Source organism: Rattus norvegicus, chromosome 20 (genome assembly GCF_021556685.1).
Source record: "Rattus norvegicus strain SHRSP/BbbUtx chromosome 20, alternate assembly SHRSP_T2T, whole genome shotgun sequence".
NCBI classification, from domain to species: Eukaryota; Metazoa; Chordata; class Mammalia; order Rodentia; family Muridae; genus Rattus; species Rattus norvegicus.
The window spans coordinates 45,876,638-45,895,146 of NC_141553.1; the positions used below are offsets into that span (position 1 = coordinate 45,876,638).

Below are 18,509 nucleotides of genomic sequence, written 5' to 3' on the forward strand. Positions count from 1 at the left end.
GGTGAGGTAGGGGTTAGTTACTTAAGGCTACTTACAAGTGGGTGTACCACTGAGTCTATGCCCCCCTTCCCCAGCAGCCATCAGCTGCTCTAGCTCCCAGGGAGAAATGGGTAAATGACCTATGGTTTTTAGCAACATTCGCTAGAATTCCATGGTGTAGTTGTATGCCTTAGAGTTCCTGGGTGGTAATTGTGACTTTTCAATTACAGGCTCACCTCCATCACTACCTGCAAGTCGATGGGATGGAGGAAAGCACTTTTACGGAAGCCGTGTCCTCTCTGTCAGCGCTCATACAGGAGTACAGTGACCTGGATGCCACAAAGAGCATGCCTGTGCCAGATGTGCCCAGGCTGAGCGTGGCCTCATGAGGGAAGAAGCCGAGAGATGCAATGGTTACTTTTTTCTGATTCTCATCCAGTTTCGTCCCCTTTCTGTTTCAGCATTTTTTTCTAACTCAGAAAGCCCAATTTGTTTTCCACAGTATCGGGAAGTATTTTATCTAAAATGGTGGTTTCTATTTTATTACAACTGTTTATACCAGTGTGTGGTATCACTTCTAGCAATTCGCTAACATTGAGAGAGAGCCCGACATGGTGCAATCCCAGCGTCGCTGGCATGCAGGGGGACGTGCGTTCGGGGCCGACGTAGAGGAAGGAGCAGTTCTTCATGCCCTGGCTCTACTTGTAACTTTTATAATAAACGCTTTAAAAGCAAATGTGTGAACAGGGCAGCTTGTGCTGGCTGAGCGTGTCGCCGTTGTCGTGCGCACCAACATCTTCATCGGAACTGTGTGGCAAATGTTCTCATGTACTGCTCCGATCACCACATCTCCCTTCGGAATCGTCAGGGTTGGTCTCAGTGATTGAGCTTTCAAGGGAATAATTTTAAGGGGAGAATTCTTTTCAGGCAAAAATAACCTGGTGTGTGCTGACTTATTACTATTTTCTTTTTCCTTTCTTTGAGTGATCGTTTTGTGTTTGCTTTTTATCTTAGAAGTTTAGACTTTTATAGTATTTGGAATGAAAACTGCAGTATTTCAGTTATTAAGAGACACTCAGTTATTACAGACATTCTAGTTTCTCCTTCCTAGAAGAATCCCAACTGATATTCAGAACACGAAGATGATGAGTCTGCATTTATAGTGTCATCTTATTTCTAAGAGTTTTGCTGTCCCTCTACTAATGTGACAGGGTCTGATAGACTGTATTGCCAAGCACAGAATAAAATGTTAAAGTATGTCTTTTTATATCTGTGTTTTGAGACAGGGTTTCTCTGTGTGTAGCCCTGGCTGTCCTGGAACCCACTCTGTAGACCAGGTTGACCTCACACAAGATATCTGCCTGCCTCTGCCTCCCTGTGCTGGGATCAAAGGTGTGCACCACCACGCCCAGCTAGGTATTTTTCTTTATCTATGGAATCCTTACCTGGAGCCATTTGTCCATATGTTACATAATTATAGGCTATACTGAAGAAATGAGTTCTATTTAAAATTTTCAAGCATTCAGTTTTGTTTTATTGTATATGTTTTAGAAACTTCTATTGTCACAAATATAACAGGCAAAGAATAGTCACTCTTGTGTTTTAAATCCCTTAAGTAAGCCGTGCCCTTTTGCAGACACCTCAGTGTTTTCATTGCGGCCTGATTGAGCCTTAACCCTTCCTCCCCGTCTGGCTCTATAGGATCCTGAGCTCAGAAAATATGTCTCCTGGTTCTCCGCAGTCCCTCTGACACACACAAGATGTGACCCACAGCATCTGCCACTTAAACGACCCCTCGCCGGGGCAGTCGAACCTGACGGTAATCATTGTAGACTTGTTGGGGACGCAGCATCTCTTATCCAGGCAGATCCCACAGAAAGTGGGCCTGTAAGTCTGAGCACTTGAGCATCCAGAGAAAACAAACTTTTCAGCTTTGGGGAGTTGGAAAGTGGGTTGGCATGTTTCTCCTCTGGGGATCTGAAAAGAAACAGTTAAAAGGTTATCCTTTAAGTTTGAGAATTAGATCTCAGATATACTTATTTCTTGGGCACTGATAATGTTGGGTTTCAGACCCGAGACAAGCAGCCTAGGTGTCTATTAAACTATCAAGGTGGACCTGGCCTCCCGGTTCTCCCAGCATGCCTCAGTCACTACCTGCTACAGGGTGTGGCTGGCATACCCAGCCCTCTACCCTGAACTCCAGCCCAGAGACTGGGCTTCCTCCCCCACAGAGGCTTTCCCTGTGTAATGCAGACATTTTGGTCACAGCTCTGTCCCCACCTTCCTCTGCACTCCCTGCCCCCCATTCTCTGAGACCAGTGAGCCTACCCAAGAGCTGCTCACCATAAACCCTGCTTTTATAGTTGGCTTTTAAAACCTATTAACTAGTCGCTTGTGACATGTAGAAGCCTCTTCTCTATGAAATGCCCTCACCTTCCCACTCTGTCATACTATCAGATTCTCATGTTTCTTGTCCCGCCTTTCATCCAATTCTACAACAAACAAAACCTTTCTTGTTTTGTTACATCCCAAGAACCATGTCTTATTGTGTTTATTTACCTACGACTTAGCAGACTCCTTAGTGCATGTCACACAGTTCGGGGTGTGTGCCGGATAGAAGAATTGATATGCTTTAATTTTAAAGAATATTCCTCTTTAAATTGTATGTGTGTTTTACCTGCATGTGTGGCTTTAGATTCCCTAGAACTGAAGTTACAAGTGGTTGTGAGCCTGCGTGTGGGTGCTCAGAATCAAACATGGGTCCCCTGGAAATCAGCCAGTGTTCCGTCTCTTCAGCCCCATGGATGGTATTTTGATCCCTTTAAAGTTGTGGTGTCGGGTTGATAATGTGATAGGGACCACCTTGAGAACAAGACAGTTTATATCATTTCTAAAAAGTAATCTTTCCTACGTGTACATAAGTGATACACACAAGTATATCACTTCGGTCCTTTAAGTCCATTCTCCTGCAGCACCAGGCATAGCGGTGTGCCCTTTAATCCCAGCCCTCGGGAAGCAGAGGCAAAGGGCTACGTCTCTGAGTTCAAGGCCAATCTGGTCTACATGGTGAGTTCCAGTTCAGCCAGGGCTATAGAGGCCCTGCCTCCAAAAAACAGAAAAGAAAAGAAAAAAAAGACAATTCTCTTGCCTTGATCAAAAAATAGGACCAGCTCTCTTGGCAGTTTTCTGCCAGTTTTAGGATAACAGTCCTTTGGCAAGCTTGCTCTGTAACACACAGAGCATTTTGGTGTGGTGGTCCTCCAAGACAATCAGTAACTACAATCAGAACTTCTGTTTTCATAGCTACGGTGTAACAACTGAAACCTTACGTTCACTATTTTGGTTACACTTCTATAATTAATACGAGCAAAGAAAAAGAAGCCAAGAAAGGTCTACTCTGAAGGAATAGTATGCATGGAAGGTTGTAAGAGGCTGCGCTGCTCAAGACCCACCTGACAGGTGAAATTTTCCCTGCAGAGTGGAGCCAGACTAATGCCTGCCGCCCTTGAGATAATTGGACTGTAAGAGTCGCGGTGGTCAGGTGCTTTGTCTGCTGAGATCCAAGCATACCCCTCCCTCCAGGACACGGGCACATGCTGACTCCTTCCCACTGAGCCAGTACTCAGTTAAGTCTGCTCACACGTTACCTTCCCTGCCTTCCATGGCTTCCTGCCGCAGGGCTGAATGTAGCACAGCCTCTTCTCGTTCCTCATTTCACAGTTGCTGTTGTCATTGGTCACCCGGTTAGAAATCCCCATCCCGCACGTCCTGGAGCAGGGAGTCCACCTTGTTGCTTGCACGAGACATTTTTTCTTCCAAGTAAGTGGGAGATTCCTGTAAGCTAAAATAAATGGAGGAAGTACATATGCACGCACGTATGTACGTACCTGGACTCCGGTTGTAAACATTAAGTCGGTATTTAAAAGTTCTAAGGCTTTTGCAAGGATAAAAGCTTACACTTTTAAGTCCCTGTACCCTCCAGTCAAGCGTGGCATGTTTCCTAGAGGGTTAATGTTTTTGTCTTTACCTCTTCATTGTTCTGCCTCTCCCATCCTCTGAGCATCAGGCCGAGTTCCCATCAGTGTCTGTCATTTGGTTGATTTTTTTTTTTTTTTTAGCAAGTACAGAAGTAAACATTGGTAGGATTAGGGGATTCGGGACATTAATCAGAATAGTGCAGGCCACCCTCTAACTCGTGACCCTTCTGCCCTCCGGGCATTAGGAATACAGGCACCAATCACCACGCCTGGATGTAAACAATGGGATCTTAGCACTTAAGTTTCACGATACATCAAAATCTGAAATAAAATCCTATTTAAGGATGAGATGATGAAAATCAGTTCTCTTCCACTTTTTAAAATCTAGCCTTAGAAGTGATGAGGATGAGGCGCAGAGGCCTCAGGGTGGATTGGAGGTCAGGACGACTCCGTGGTCAGTTCTCTTCCCCCTTTATGTGGAGCTTAAACTCAGGTCAGCAGCCTTGCCTGGCAAGCCTCACCAGCCCATTCTGGGGAAACTGTAACAAACTGAATTAAAGCTTTATAAACAGTCGTTGCAGTTTCTATCTCATCTAGCCTGTCACATCCCTTGTTGTCAGGACCACGGTATTCTCTATGCTCACCACTTAAACACTTAAAATCACCCGTGAGATACTTGGGGAAGCAACTGCGGATGAGCTATGAGTGGGGAACTGGACACCCGCCCCCCCACTGCCTGCTCTCAGAAGACACAGAAGATAATAGCTCTCCCGTCTCCATGAAAAACCGCCACGAGACTTACTGTAGTCCAGTGAACCAGACCCTTGGCTCAGATTAGTAAACAGCATATATTAATCCGTTACCTCAGCACGTTTCTTAAAGGTACATCCTGAACTTGGTATTTGGGGAGTAAGGTGGTCGGTTGAGTCAGTTAACAAAGCACAGGCCTAAGAAAATGTCAGTCACTTTGAAGCATGTGCTGCCTGATGACAGGCGACATGGCGCTTCCTCAGGTGTAACCATGACACCCTGCTTGTGCACAAAGCTGAGCAGCAGGAAGCAGAAACCAAGATACCTACACGTAGACAATGGTTAAAGGCCTCCGTGCAGGAAGCGGACTAGAAGCCTGGCACACATCCGCCATGAATAAAGGTAGCCCAGATTACAGTAAAATCGAGGCCTGCGGGTCAGGAATTTGCTCAACATTCATTAAAAGGCAAAGAAATGATGGGATCCATAAAACAAAAGCTTGGCGCTTGTGAGCACTGAGAAAAGCAGGAGGGTTACCTCCGCGTGCTCTGTACTGACCCAGCAGAAGCCAGATCCCATGGTAGATGAGGTAAAGAAAAAACCTTGACCCTCTTCACGCAAACATTCTAAAGGCTTTTCATTGACGTTAACCGAAGGCCAGGTTCCTGTGAGCTCATAAACGCAGGTTCACAGGTAAGCAATGGAGAGGCTTGGTAGACTGAAGGTACCCTTTACAGCACCGAGGCCTAAGTCTCAAATATCGAAGTGATGAGACTAGCTCTGAGTTCTTTTTGTAGCTTACTGTTTCGGAATTCTTAGGGACATTAGTAATGGCATTCAGTTAGCTGAGAGACCATGTAAACAATCTGATAATTTTTTAGTTAATTGACATAACCAGAATCCCTGAGGATTTATTTCTTCACAGTTTTAAATATCTAAAACTCACTTCTCTGATAATTTTTACTGGTTCAAGAACATAATGAAGTAAGCCTAGAGGAACCCCTGTCTGGAAAATTCTCCAGTGTGTGAGTTCAAACACCATTTACACGTGGCAGCTACATGCTCAAGATACACAAGCAGGACTCTCACGTGCTTTCCTGACTACATACATAGGTGCCTAGCTTTAAACTGATGGAGAATACTGTAGCTATTCAAATGTACTAATCTTCAAATATACATAACTTCAAAATGTATTAATCCTCAAAAAAATGTTTTTTTTAAAATAAACTTTCCATTTCTTCTGGTACCATATAAAAAACTTTGGAAACACACGAACTGGGTGGTCAAACTTCTTGCCCATAGTAGATTACAAATAAAAGGGTTTTTTTTAGGGTACTCGTGAACAGTATTTGTTCAACTTTCCTAAGAAAGGGGTGAGAGCAAGCAGAGGTGTAAGATTTTAGAAGTTGCCTGATCTAGTAAGGCAAATTTAAAATTCAGAATATTTTATTCGCAAAGCCAATATGTAAAGTTTTCTTTTCTTTTCGGATACTTGGCGCATACCTGCCCAAAGCAGTCACTTCCTTGCTAACTCACTGTAAGTCTCTAGGCGGCAGCCCAGGAGGTCTTACTGCCTGTGGTGTGGGAAAGGATGGGGAAGAAACACAGGAAGCGAATCCCTGGAAAACAGCCCTGGGGAGGAGCACCTGGCATTGTTCTGTAGCCCGCTGAGCGCCCCTGCTGCGGAGATCCCTGGCCACAGTCCGGTGGATCGATCTTCCTTCCTCCTCTAGCTGAGGAACAATTACTGCCAGCCAGCTTGGGTCTGAAGAGGGGTGTGCATCCAATTGCCCCACTCACACAGAGGCAGCTGAACAGCGGGTGGGGCTGAAATACTTGGCCATTCTGATAATGGACTCCGTTGAACTCACATCCAACTGCCACAAGATCTGAAAAGAAAAAAAAAAAAACAGATTGTCAAAAAAGAAATAAAACTAAGTACCAGTGGGTTAGACCCACTCCAGTTGTAACTGTCTCTTTTTTTTTTTTTTTTTTTTTCTTGGTTCTTTTTTTTTTCGGAGCCGGGGACCGAACCCAGGGCCTTGCGCTTCCTAGGTAAGCGCTCTACCACTGAGCTAAATCCCCAGCCCCGTAACTGTCTCTTTTATGGATGTAGTTCTTAATTTCTTAAGCCTCCTTTAGAATCTCACAGAAACATCTACAGAAAGGTTTGTCATGTGCCGGCCAGCCACGCGTAGTCCCAGCACTCCGGAGGAGGTCTGCAAACTCAGGTTCAAGGGCAGCCAGGTCTACAATGAGTTCTAAGACCTACAAAGCTCTACAGAGAAACCCTTGTCAAGAAAGCAGAGAAAGAGGAGGAGGAGGAGTCCTAAGCTTGCAGTGAAATTCTTATAAATAAGTGTCTGATACCTGATGAGACAATTCTACACAGATACAGCGATACAAGCCAGAATGCATCCATAGGCAGTCTGGAGAAGCCAGAGTTTACCTGTGGTACTGCAAGGTAACCAAAAACAGGAGGAGACTCCAAGGCCTGTTCCTCTCTTTCAGGATCAGCAATTTCAGTGTCTCCCACCAACCCCTCAGAATGGCTAGAGTATTTTTAAAGAATCTGAAAAGTCAAAGCTCTTCAAGAAGAAAGCCACTGGGATGTGATGGGCATGGTTGCTGACGTGTGACATCATCAGTGGGACTGATGCCTTAGCATGACTTGGGCAGCACAGGCAGTAGCTGTGTTCTACCTTTCCTGCACTTGTACTTAGAATAGTACAGCCACCTTAACAGTGTTAAGTGGCACAGTAAAGTATGCCACTTAATTTACTAACCTCTACCCATTTACATTTAATATCCCGTATGGCAAAGTAAATTAAGTATTTGAAAGACCCCCAGAGTGAGGAGACCCTCACTCAAGTCTTGGGACCCCCCAAGAACTCACACAAGACCGTCCTTGCTGTAATCACATGAGGTTTATCAATAGGAACCAGTGCACTGGGGTCGAGACTCGTATCCCATGCAGGAGCACAGGAGTTCAACCCCCAGTAGCTGGGGGAAGGGGTATTTAAAGGAAGAAGCCACAACCCAAGGGGGCAGGGATGGTGTCACTGGAAAATGTGGAGACCACCAGTGAAAAGTCACAAGGAGAAGCTTCCTGTCTCTCAAGATTGTTTTTAAGATTGTAATCTAACTTTATGGTCAGCTAGTGCCTAAGAGAGTTATCTTTACTAGGTCCGGATCTCGTATCTAAGGGCCTTATCTTTAAGCCCTTTTATCTAGTTTCTGGGAGAGCAGGCTCAAGAAATGTGACCTTTTACCTACTTATAGGTAGAGAGCAGGGTCTGGAATTTGAGGTATTTAGGGCTTCTTAGGGCTGAGATAGCATTCAAAACTTCTGATTTTTTGGCTGTATCTTTTTATTCTTTCAATATTCAGTATGCAAAAGTACAATAGCAGTCTTAAAGAAAATGCTTCCGTTAGAAGACTCAAGTTTTCAGTTGCAATATTTCTTAAATAGCCCTCAGATGGGTGTTCAGACTTGGGTACTGTGGTGGGACTGAGATGATCAGAAGCTTGTCCTAGTAGCCACTTCTAAGAAAACATCTCAAAGTGTTTGTTGCCAGTGACGGAACCCACACTTCTCAGTGGGAAACTGAGAGCCACTGCTGAGACTTTTCTATCAGACATGTTAGCTTTCTGCTGAGAGTGATGGTTTAAAATACATAACGGGATACAGTTTGAATAGGTGCACAGTAGCAAACCAGTACTTTCCAAATACCCAGAGACAAAACCATGCAGGAGTCAAAGACCAACTCCAGGGGATGCTGTGTTTGCTTTTGGTTTTACAGATAGGGTCTTCCTTTCTGTTCCATTTCCAGCACCCATATGGCAACTCCAGTCTGAGGATTAAGTACCCTCTTCTGACCGCTGAGAGGGGCCAGCTGTAGGTGTGGTACACAGACATACGTGAAAGCTGAACAACCACACACACACACACACACACACACACACACACACACACAATTTAAAAATGTTTAAAAAAAAATAAGGTTTTTCCATGTACCCCAGACTGGACTCAAGCTCCCAATCCTGCCTCATCCCCATCAATATTAGAATTCCGCGTGAGACAGCTCCAGTGAGTTTGGTAATTTATGTTAGAGCTAAAGTTCATGGGTTTAGTCTCAGATTCTAGGGTGCAGCTAATTTCTAAGGAGCTACCACTTGTCGCACTTGAATATATCAGAAGGATGGGTGTGCAGGTCTGCAGAGCATGTTGACGTGGCCACCCTCGTCTAATTGCATATCTGTGCGGAGCCAAGTTTTCCTCAGACTTCAACCCCAAAAGCAGCAGCTTGGAGAAGAACCAGATGGAAGGATCTACTCAGACATTGAGCTAGACATTAGGGAGGCTTACACTAAAGCAAAACGGCATTCTCTTCACTAAAATTTACTTTGCTGTCGGTAATGGTCTTTTTTAAAGAAAATATTATTCCCATTAGCTGGTGGGTGTGTTACGTTGAAACAAACTTTTAAATTTAAACGAAGTTTTAAATTACAAATCCATCGACTATCAATTGACAAAAAGCCCACATTAGCAGAAGCTCCTGTCCCCAGTAATTTCATTTGTCATTCTGGGTTATCGTCAGCATGCTGTCGTTTTAGATGGTCTGAGTCAGACATGCACTGAGACTCAGAGAGCCCAGAGTCAGGTTCTGCTTTGCCAGTGTGTGGCGATGAGTATGAGGACCCGGTGGTTAGTCAGGTGGACACTAGAGCAGAAAGTGAAGTCCACGTCTACGTCCTCACGGTTTGCATCATGCATTTTAAAAGGGGATCATTTTCTCTTTACAGAAGTGGCTGAATTCAGGTTTATTTTTCAAATGGTGTTAACAAAAGCTGCCATTTTGAAGTCAGACCCTACAGTCATAATCTTTTGTCATTTTTTATCATGAAAAGCAGCTACCTGAGACAGACTTTAAATCTGTCATGCCTTTCAAACCAGCACCCAAGGCAGAGGCAGGTGGATCTCTATGAGTTCTAGGCCAGCTTGGTCTATATAGCAAGTTCCAGGACAGCCAGGGTCAAGTAGGGAGACCTTGCCTCAAAAAAAAAAAAAAAAAAAAGAAAGAAAGAAAAGAAAAGAAAGAAAGAAAGAAAGAAAGAAAGAAAGAGAAACAAAAACTCAGCTGAGAACTACTGCAATATAACTTTAATACAATAAAAAAATAATAGCCTTTCAAACATGTGTCTATGGCCTTCATGTATCATCCAGTAAAACCCAGCCATCCCACAGGGGCACAAAATCTAAATCCATTTTGCATGTAGCCAAACTGAATTCACTCTGAATTAAGTTATAAGGGGAGAAATGTGTCTCAGTTCAGCCGTTTCCAACAAGCCCAGAAGACACTTACATGCACACACGCCTGTCTCGTACCTAGGCTTGTCCCGTGAGTAGTCACAGTACAGGCCTTTGTGTGGGTCACAGCTCTCGGCTTCGTTACAGATGTCTCCTGGTTGCTTGGCACAGATTTTGCAGCATCCACAGCCATCCCTCACCAAGCTCACCCCAGGAGGACAAGTGGGCACCTGAGGGGGGCATCTGCAGGGCCAGTGGCAGACCTCTTTACGCTGATACACTTCCAACGCTGCTCCAGGCTGTCCTCCAGGGGTCGCACCCGGTGGCACACTGCCCTGCGCCCTACAGCAGAGCTTCATTCGGTGATAAAGGTTAGAAAAGAATCCTGAGACTACTCATGGGTCTGGAGGAGAAATGTGCCAAAAAGTCTTCCTCCTCCCCCCTCCTCCGCACTGCCCCTCCCCCTCCCTTCCTCCTCCCTTCTCCTCCCCCTCCCTCCTCCTCCGCACTCCCCCTCCCCTCTTCCTCCCTTCCTCCCTCCCCTCCCCGTCCCCCTCCCCCTTCCCCTCCTCCTCCTCCTCCTCCTCCCCCTCCTCCTCCGCACTGCCCCTCCTCCTCTTCCTCCCCCTCCCCCCTCCCCCTTCCTTCGCACTGCCCTCTGTCTCCTGCGCTGCATAGCTTTCATCCTCCTTTTATTTGCACTGAAGCTTCTTGGTTAATTTCTCTCCCTTCCCTCTCTTTATCTCATCTCCTGACCAGCTCACTCTTCTGAACTCACTAAAAGGACCTACTTAACCGCTCCACCTAGGTGGACCACGCTCTCTGTTTTCCTCCAGTCTTTTTTTCCCCCTACTTGAGCAAATGTGTTTTTCCCAAAAGACCTTATACATTGGGTCATGCTGGGCTCATACTCTAACATCCAATCTCATTGACAAATCTCATCGATCACACCTTTTAAAATATACCACCACCACTCCCGCCTGGCCTCCTACCTCTCTCCTACCAGTGTGGTCCAACCCACTATTGGCTTTCCTTGGGTGATTAGAAAAGCTTCCTGTACAGTCACCTTTATTCAGCATTTATGGTGACTTTTTTAGTCAGTTCATGTCACTCCAGGCTCACAGCATGAGTCCCTCTCGCTTCATTGTAAAATCCTTTCTCTGGCTTTCATTACAGCGGACCATCATCCCAGATCTCCGGCTGGATAGCCTATTCTGGATGGCACCCTGGACTCTTGAGTTTTGTTACTTTGTTGCATGGCTCTGTTTGTTCGTGGTCTCATCTTGTTTTCTCCCACGCTATGCACCTGTGAAACTGAATTCCCAGCAGAGACGTCACCACTGACCAGTAGGCCCACATAGCTGACTACCCAATGGGCATTGATACCCGAATGTCCTCCAGGGAAAACCAGGGTTCAAAGCCCATCCTGTACCTAGACTGTGTTTGGAGTCAGAAAACTTGGACTCATCCAAGCTCCTCTCCCTCACATTCTTTAGCCCCTTCTTTCTCGTTTTACACTTACTACATACCATTGTATCTGATTGTATTACTCCCAGTGGCTCCCAATCTCTGTGGCTTACCTTGCAAACTTGCGAGCATGGGACCTTCAAGTCCTGCTTGCCCTGGCCATGGCAACCCCTTTCTCTACCATGCCCTACTCTTTACGAGATACCATGCCACATTCTCTTCCCTGTTGCCCCATGTTTGAATTGAAAATAACCATAGGCTGTTTTGAAAACTTTGTTCTTCGCTTGTAGTGCTATTTTGGGAGATTCTAAAAAAAAATTGGGGTGGGAGGGCATCTAGCTGAATGAAATATGCCACTGGGGAGTATGGGTATATTTATCCCTGTATCCCTGCCTGCTTCTTCGTCCACTGCAATGTGATCAGCCTCTGCCATCATGAGCTGAACTGTTCTACCATTTGAATTTACCCCACCACGAAGGGTAGAGCCCTATGAAACAATGAGCCAAATATTTCTGTCAGACATTTGTCCTTAGCAGTGCAAAACTGATGAACAGACTCCCTCATGAAATGGCCACTCTCTGAACTGTCCACCTAGAAATAAATGTTCCTTTTTCCTGTCTTTTTTTTTTTCTATTCTTTTTTTCGGAGCTAGGGATTGAACCCAGGGCCTTGCGCTTGCTAGGCAAGCACTCTACCACTGAGCCAAATCCCCAATCCCCCTTTTTCCTGTCTTGAAATATCTTTAGACTGTCTCAGAAATTAAAGGGTAACACCGGGGAAAGTCCATGAATAAGAGAAAGTCATGATGGTGGAAGAGGAAAGTGTTACACAGAAAAGAGGTGACTTAGCTGAAGAAGAAGATGGGGTGTAGTGGCCACTCCTGGTTGTCAACTTGACTGTATCTGGAATGAACTACAATCCAGAACTGGAAGGCTCACCTGTGATCCTGATCTTGAGGCTGGGAGATATGAGTTTCTGACCTGGATCTTGGTATGGAGGTCATGAGGCAAAGTGGCTATGAACCCCAGGAGCTTAAGGCAAGGAGATCTCTGAGTTCAAGGTCACCTGGGACAAAGCAAGTCCCAGATCCAGGCATGGTGGTTCACACCTTTAATCTGGGACACAACTTCTGCTGGGGACCTACATAAGGACATTGGAAGAAGGAAGGTGTTCTCTCTCTCTCTCTCTCTCTCTCTCTCTCTCTCTCTCTCTCTCTCTTCTTCTTCTTCTTCTTCTTCTTCTTCTTCTTCTTCTTCTTCTTCTTCTTCTTCTTCTTCTTCTTCTTCTTCTTCTTCTTCTTCTTCTTCTTCTTCTTCTTCTTCTTCTTCTTCTTCTTCACCTGCCTCATGGGACTGAGCCACTGCTAGATCCTTGGACTTCCATTCACAGCCGCTGCTGACCATTGTTGGGGAGTTGGACTATGTTTACTTATAGAGATTACTCATGGGTTCTGTGACTCTAGAGAACTCTGACTAATACAAGGGGTACCCAGAGATGGTGCTTACAGGAAAACAAAACCCCAAGCTGTCAATTTTGAATTCTGTGTCCAGTGAACCTAACATAATAAAAAATAAAAGCAAATGGGGCCGAGGAGATGTTACTGCAAATGTGAGGACAGGAGTTCAGAACCCATGTAAATGCACACACCATGCAGAGATGTGTCTGCACCCCAGCAGTGCAGAGCATACATCTGTACCCCAGCAATGCAGAGCACGCACCTGTACCCCAGCAGTGCAGAGAATGCACCTGTACCCCAGCAGTGCAGAGCACGCACCTGCACCCCAGCAGTGCAGAGCACGCCCTGCACCCCAGCAATGCAGAGCACGCACCTGCCTGCACCCCCGCAATGCAGAGCACACACCTGTACCCCAGCAGTGCAGAGCACGCACCTGCACCCCAGCAGTGCAGAGCACATACCTGTACCCCAGCAGTGCAGAGCACGCACCTGCACCCCAGCATACCAGATGGGAGGAGGAAAGAGGAGAGACCCAGAAGCTCATGGGCCACCTGACCCATGTAAGCCAGGACAGGACTGCCTCAACCACGGTGAAAGGTGACACCCAAGTGGCACATGCACAAAGATTTTTTAATGAGGGACTAAAATTTTCCACATAAAAACAGTTGGGTTTTTTTGTTTGTTTGTTTGAGGGGCTTTTTTGGCTTTTTCTGTTGTTGTTTGGTTTGGTTTTTTTTGGGGGGGGTTGCTAGCAGATTCATGTCTCAAAAGTTACCAAGGAAATTGTAACAGATTATAATGTAAAAATACACAAAAATAGGACTCACAGGGAGAAAGAAAAAATGTGGATAAGATAAGGAATTTTACATATTTCTCTTCTCAGATATTTTGTTTTAAAAGCAACACCTTAAGACAGAATAAAGCATGAAAATGTTCTAAAAACACAGCTCTGTGATCTTAACTAATTTCCTATTGTTTGCTCTTGGAGTATCAGTCTTGTGTGGAATGAGTTTACTACGTACTTGGTACCATTATTTGGACAGTTAAGGTGATTAAGATAAGGGCTGAATGTCTGGCACAGTGGCATCTAGCAGAAATTCACCATTTCGGCAATGCCATCAAACCCTGGGTTATGTTTGGAAGTGTACCCTAGGAAAGGTCAGTCTAGGGGTAGAAACAAAAGAATCATTCCCCCAGGCCTGCAGGCATCCAGTCTAAATGAAACCACAGGTCCAGCTTCCGTGAGAAACCCTGACTCAAAAAAGTAAGGTGGAGAATTAGAGGCAGGCCCTCAGTGCTCTACACTGACCGCCATACAGGCATGAGTAAGTGCATGTGTGCACACTTATGCCATTTGTACACATACCAGGCTGGTCATCGTTCTCACAAGTGGACTCTGGGGGAGTGACTGTGTCGGGAGTACGCTGACCTGATCCATGGATTCACACATTTGTGGTTTCTCAGTTGAATGGACAGCAGGAAGGCTGTACCTTACTGAAGCCATTCGGGCTGTATCATTACATCTTCTCTCCCCCCTCTGTTAGCTCACAGATGATTCCACAAGGCTCCTCTCAGGGATCAAAGATCGGCTTAGGTCATCACCTGCCACTGTCACCTGCATCACCTGGGCCTGCCACCAGGTGCACTAGGTGCAGGCTGAGTATCTAAGGACTGCCCACCACCCAGCATTCTCTGTTCTCCTCATTCTCTCTCCCTCTTTTGATTCTTTTCTCCCCCTTCCTGCTCCCTTCATCATTGTTCACTCACTGCCTCTACTCCTTCCCCAGGTCCTCACTACTCTCCTTCCCCCAGTAAACTCCCTTTATACCAGATCTGTTACATGGTATCATTTCTGGGGCACACCTATGCACAGGCCGCCATGGCACCCCCTTGGCTCTTTATGTTACCCAACAGCCTCCTCCTCTGGCTTTTCTCTCTGTCTGTGAGGTAAGTTACCACCTTACCACACGCTTCTGCTGCTGGGTTGTGTCTCATCAGAGGCTGAAATGTCCAGCCTACAACCATGAACTAAAACCTCTGAAACTGAGAGCCAAAATAAACCATCCCTTCCTCCAGTTGGTTTTCAGGTTATTTTATCAGTGTGATAAAAACAAACAAACAAACAAACAAACAAACGACAACCTACCCATGTATCCTTAAGGCAAAATTAAATACAAAATGATATTTTCTGGTCTAAGCACAAGATTTTTTTTTGTATTTGCACTTATTTTTTATTCTGTACATCTGTGCTGGAATATTTGCTATTTAAGAACATGTCCTAGCCCTTAGGTGAGGTAACCACCTGCCTCTCCATAGAGTGCAGGAGAGGAGAGAGCTGGCTGCAAAGCTATTGAAGAAATGTACTCCAGCCGTGACAGCAGGAAGAACCCCATCAAAGAGAGCCTCCTTTTGAGACCTTACACCCCTAGACAATAGAACAACTTCCTTTATTGTGTCCAATACCCCTGCTGCCCAGGTCAGGTTCCGCTCTCAACCCTTCCCTGTTTTCTAAGTCACCGGAAGAGGTCAGAGCTCCGGCCCCCGGCCAGCAGTGACCTTCACCATGTAAATAAATCAACAAGTAACTCTGCCTTAAACTTCTCATTCAAAAACACTAAGTCAATGAATGGTTCGTTTTAAATTAAACTTCATAGGCTCTGCCCTCGGAATTATTTAGAGCTCCCGCGGACAGATTCATTCACAAAAAGTGAGAGAGCCAAGGCTTGAGGAAAGGAATAGTAAACAGTAAAATTTTAAAACTAAATGTTCCTTCCTAAGCGTTCTTTTCAAACAAGGACAGGTTTAGCTGGGGGGAAAAAATCATTGCCAACCCCGTTCCCCCACCCCCACCCCCCAGGAGCTCTCTCTTTGCACACTGCAAGCTGTGGAAAGATGACCTCGCGCCTGTAACCTCTCAAGAAGGGATCGTGTTTATAGCTGTGGCCGTTAGTGCTACCCATCCGAGAGCTGGGGTGTAAGCAGATATAAGGGAGCACTGTTCACACATCGCAAGAAGGCTTCGGAGTGTACACCTCAAAGGGGGAAATGTTGAGCATCTCTCACGAAACTCCCGAGCTAAAACCGAACTTTCTGGAAAGGAAAATGGCTCCCTGTTTCTCATTAAATAATTACCCGTGTGTATCTTTCCCCCATCTCCTCCTTGACGTTTTCCTTTGGACCTGAAGATGTACAGCTGGAGTCTGAATGTGAAACAAGGACTTACCTGTGTCAGCCCAGTCATGAGCAGAGTGCAAAAGAGAAGTCTGTGCATGATGCCGGATCGTGGGAGGATGGAGAGATGGAGAAGCGCTGGACACAAAGCTCCCCTGTCTCCTGCACAGGGAACCACGTCTCCACCTCCTGGCCTTCAGACTCCCAGGCTGCACTTTCCGTCTGCGAAACTGTTCCAGTGCCCTGCGTCTTTCATTGGACTTCTAGAAGCTCCTTGGGTCTGCACGGTGTGCGTCAGGAGAGGCCAGCGCCTTCCTGCAGGGACTCTGCGAGATTGAGTGGCGGCTTTTCTCTGAGGGAGGGCTGGCACCCTGTTCTTGAGATTTGAGCCCGTCTTCCAGGACATGGGTGGCATTAGACGCCTTCCCCACCTTGCCCTTGGTCTCTGTGATTTCTCTGCCGGGTGTTGGTCCCATCTCTTCCCTTTTGATGTCACGTGAGTTTCACCTCGTACCAACAGCAGATTCTAGGGGTCTTTCCTGCCTCTGAGCAGCCCCCACCCCAGCCCATGTCATCTATACTCCGACACATATCTCACCACTGGGGCAACCATAAGGAGTAAACCTAGTGGGTGTGAGTAGACTCCCATAGTACATATTTGCTTAAACGAGGCCCCTTTTTGCAGTTGCAGCTTTGTGGACGACAACGGAAAAGTTAACCCCGGATTTTCACGGTCTAGGACCATTCACCTTCATAGAAATAATGACTTTTTTTTTTCCTTTTTAATTTATGAAACACTACAAGATACCCATTAATACATACAATTTTGGTTTTTGTGGCTCAGTTAAAACAATTTTTAAAAATCTAAAAAGTAAGTTTACTAGGAATTTGTACCATTTCTCCAGAAACACACTAAGTGTGCACACACATGCAGCCACCAGCCTCTCCCCTCCTGTGTTGTCACCAGGACCTCTGTGTATCCTTCTTGATCTCTGTTCTTTCTCTATCCCAGTCTTGTCTTCCTGAAGACCCAGCAGAAAAAACCTACCTTCCTACGCCTCTTCTCCTTTTGGCCTGTCACAGGATCTACAATGCCCCAGCCTCCGAATTCTCCTGGATTCATAGCTTACCCTTATAAGCATGAAGTTAGCACATAAGTCAGGCCTCCCACAGCAGTGACCACTGGGGGCCTGGTGTTCCCACAGAGTCTGTAGTATCCTAAGCATTCAGACAGCCCAGTAGCCCACAGCTATATATTCACTGGGTCACCCAGACGGTACCTGTCTTAGGGTATTACTACTGTGAACAGACACCATGACCAAGGCAACTCTTGTAAGGACATTTAATTGGTGCTGGCTTATAGGTCCAAAAGTTCAGTCCATTATCATCAAGTTGGGAGCATGACAGCATCCAGGCAGGCATGGTGCAGGAAGAGCTGGGGGTTCTACATCTTATTCTGAAGGCCAACAGAAGACTGGCTTCCAGGAAGCTAGGACAACGGTCTTAAAGCCCACGCTCACAGTGACGCACCTAATACAACAAAGCCACACCTCCAAATAGTGCCACTCTGGGCCAAGCATATAAAAACCTCACAGTACCCTATGCAGATGCTGTCCTGAGGTCTTGGATCTAGTACTTGTCACTCTGAGAAGATGTGTGACAAACAGAACTTGAGGAAGCAGGGCTCATGTGCTCGCACTTTGAGGGTATAGTCAGTCAGGGCAGGAAGGTGAGGCCACTGCTCGCACTGCATTCACAGTCGGGAAGTAGAGATGAAAGTCAGAGTCATTTTGCTTTATCCTTTTTATCCAGTCTGGGGCCCTGCCCTGCAGGACAGCGCTGCACATATCCAGGGTGGGTCTTCCCAGCTCCATTAATCCTTCCTAAAAAACATCCCTACAGACCCAAGGAAGTATCGTAATCGATCCCAGAGCCTGCCAAGTTCACAATCGAAATTAACCGTCCCTGGGATGAGAATTAAGACAAAACCCCAGAGTGGCTCCGTGGAGGAAGCTGTGCCTGCTTTTGGTCCAGTCCCATCTTTCTCTTTTGAGTTTCCTGGTTTAGTGATCATTTGGCATTTGAATCCCTAGGCTCAGTGATTCCTGGCCTGAGACTTGACAATCTCTTCACCCCGGGCTAGTCAACTCCATCTCTGTGGCTCTAACTCTCCCTGTTTTAAACACAAAGCTGCTTTCGTCTGCAGCGATTGGTCTCGCCGAGATGCATGCTCCTCCCATTCACTCTGTGAGAAACTGGCAGCGGCGGCCATTTTTCTGGAAGTGGCTTCCTTCACTCTGGACTCCACTGTGGAACAGGGAGGTTGTCAGGCTGTCCGTCCATCCTTGCCTCTCAGTAGGAAATGAAGAACTAACAAGCAAAACCTCCCGAGGCTAAG

General features: G+C 46.1%; 2 protein-coding genes across 4 annotated transcripts in view; one reads left to right on the forward strand and one right to left on the reverse strand.

Annotated features, from left to right (window-relative positions):
• Tube1 (tubulin, epsilon 1) overlaps positions 1-1,238 on the forward strand; it is a 17,881-nt gene extending 16,643 nt beyond the window's left edge. For 2 of the 3 annotated variants that reach the window (XR_015644887.1, XM_087597863.1), the window contains one exon: positions 210-715. Coding sequence is in view for 2 of the 3 variants with exons in the window: in XM_087597863.1 (XP_087453989.1) it covers positions 210-368 (159 nt within the window). In the remaining variant the exon portion in view is untranslated. 3 annotated transcript variants of the gene reach the window in all.
• Positions 231-16,211, reverse strand: Ccn6 (cellular communication network factor 6). Its single transcript, NM_001170483.1, is given in 5 exon segments — positions 231-1,956; positions 3,627-3,820; positions 6,353-6,595; positions 10,073-10,370; positions 16,164-16,211. Coding segments are annotated over 5 exon segments (1,065 nt in total). The 3' UTR covers positions 231-1,674.
• Positions 16,212-18,509: the final 2,298 nt, after the last annotated feature.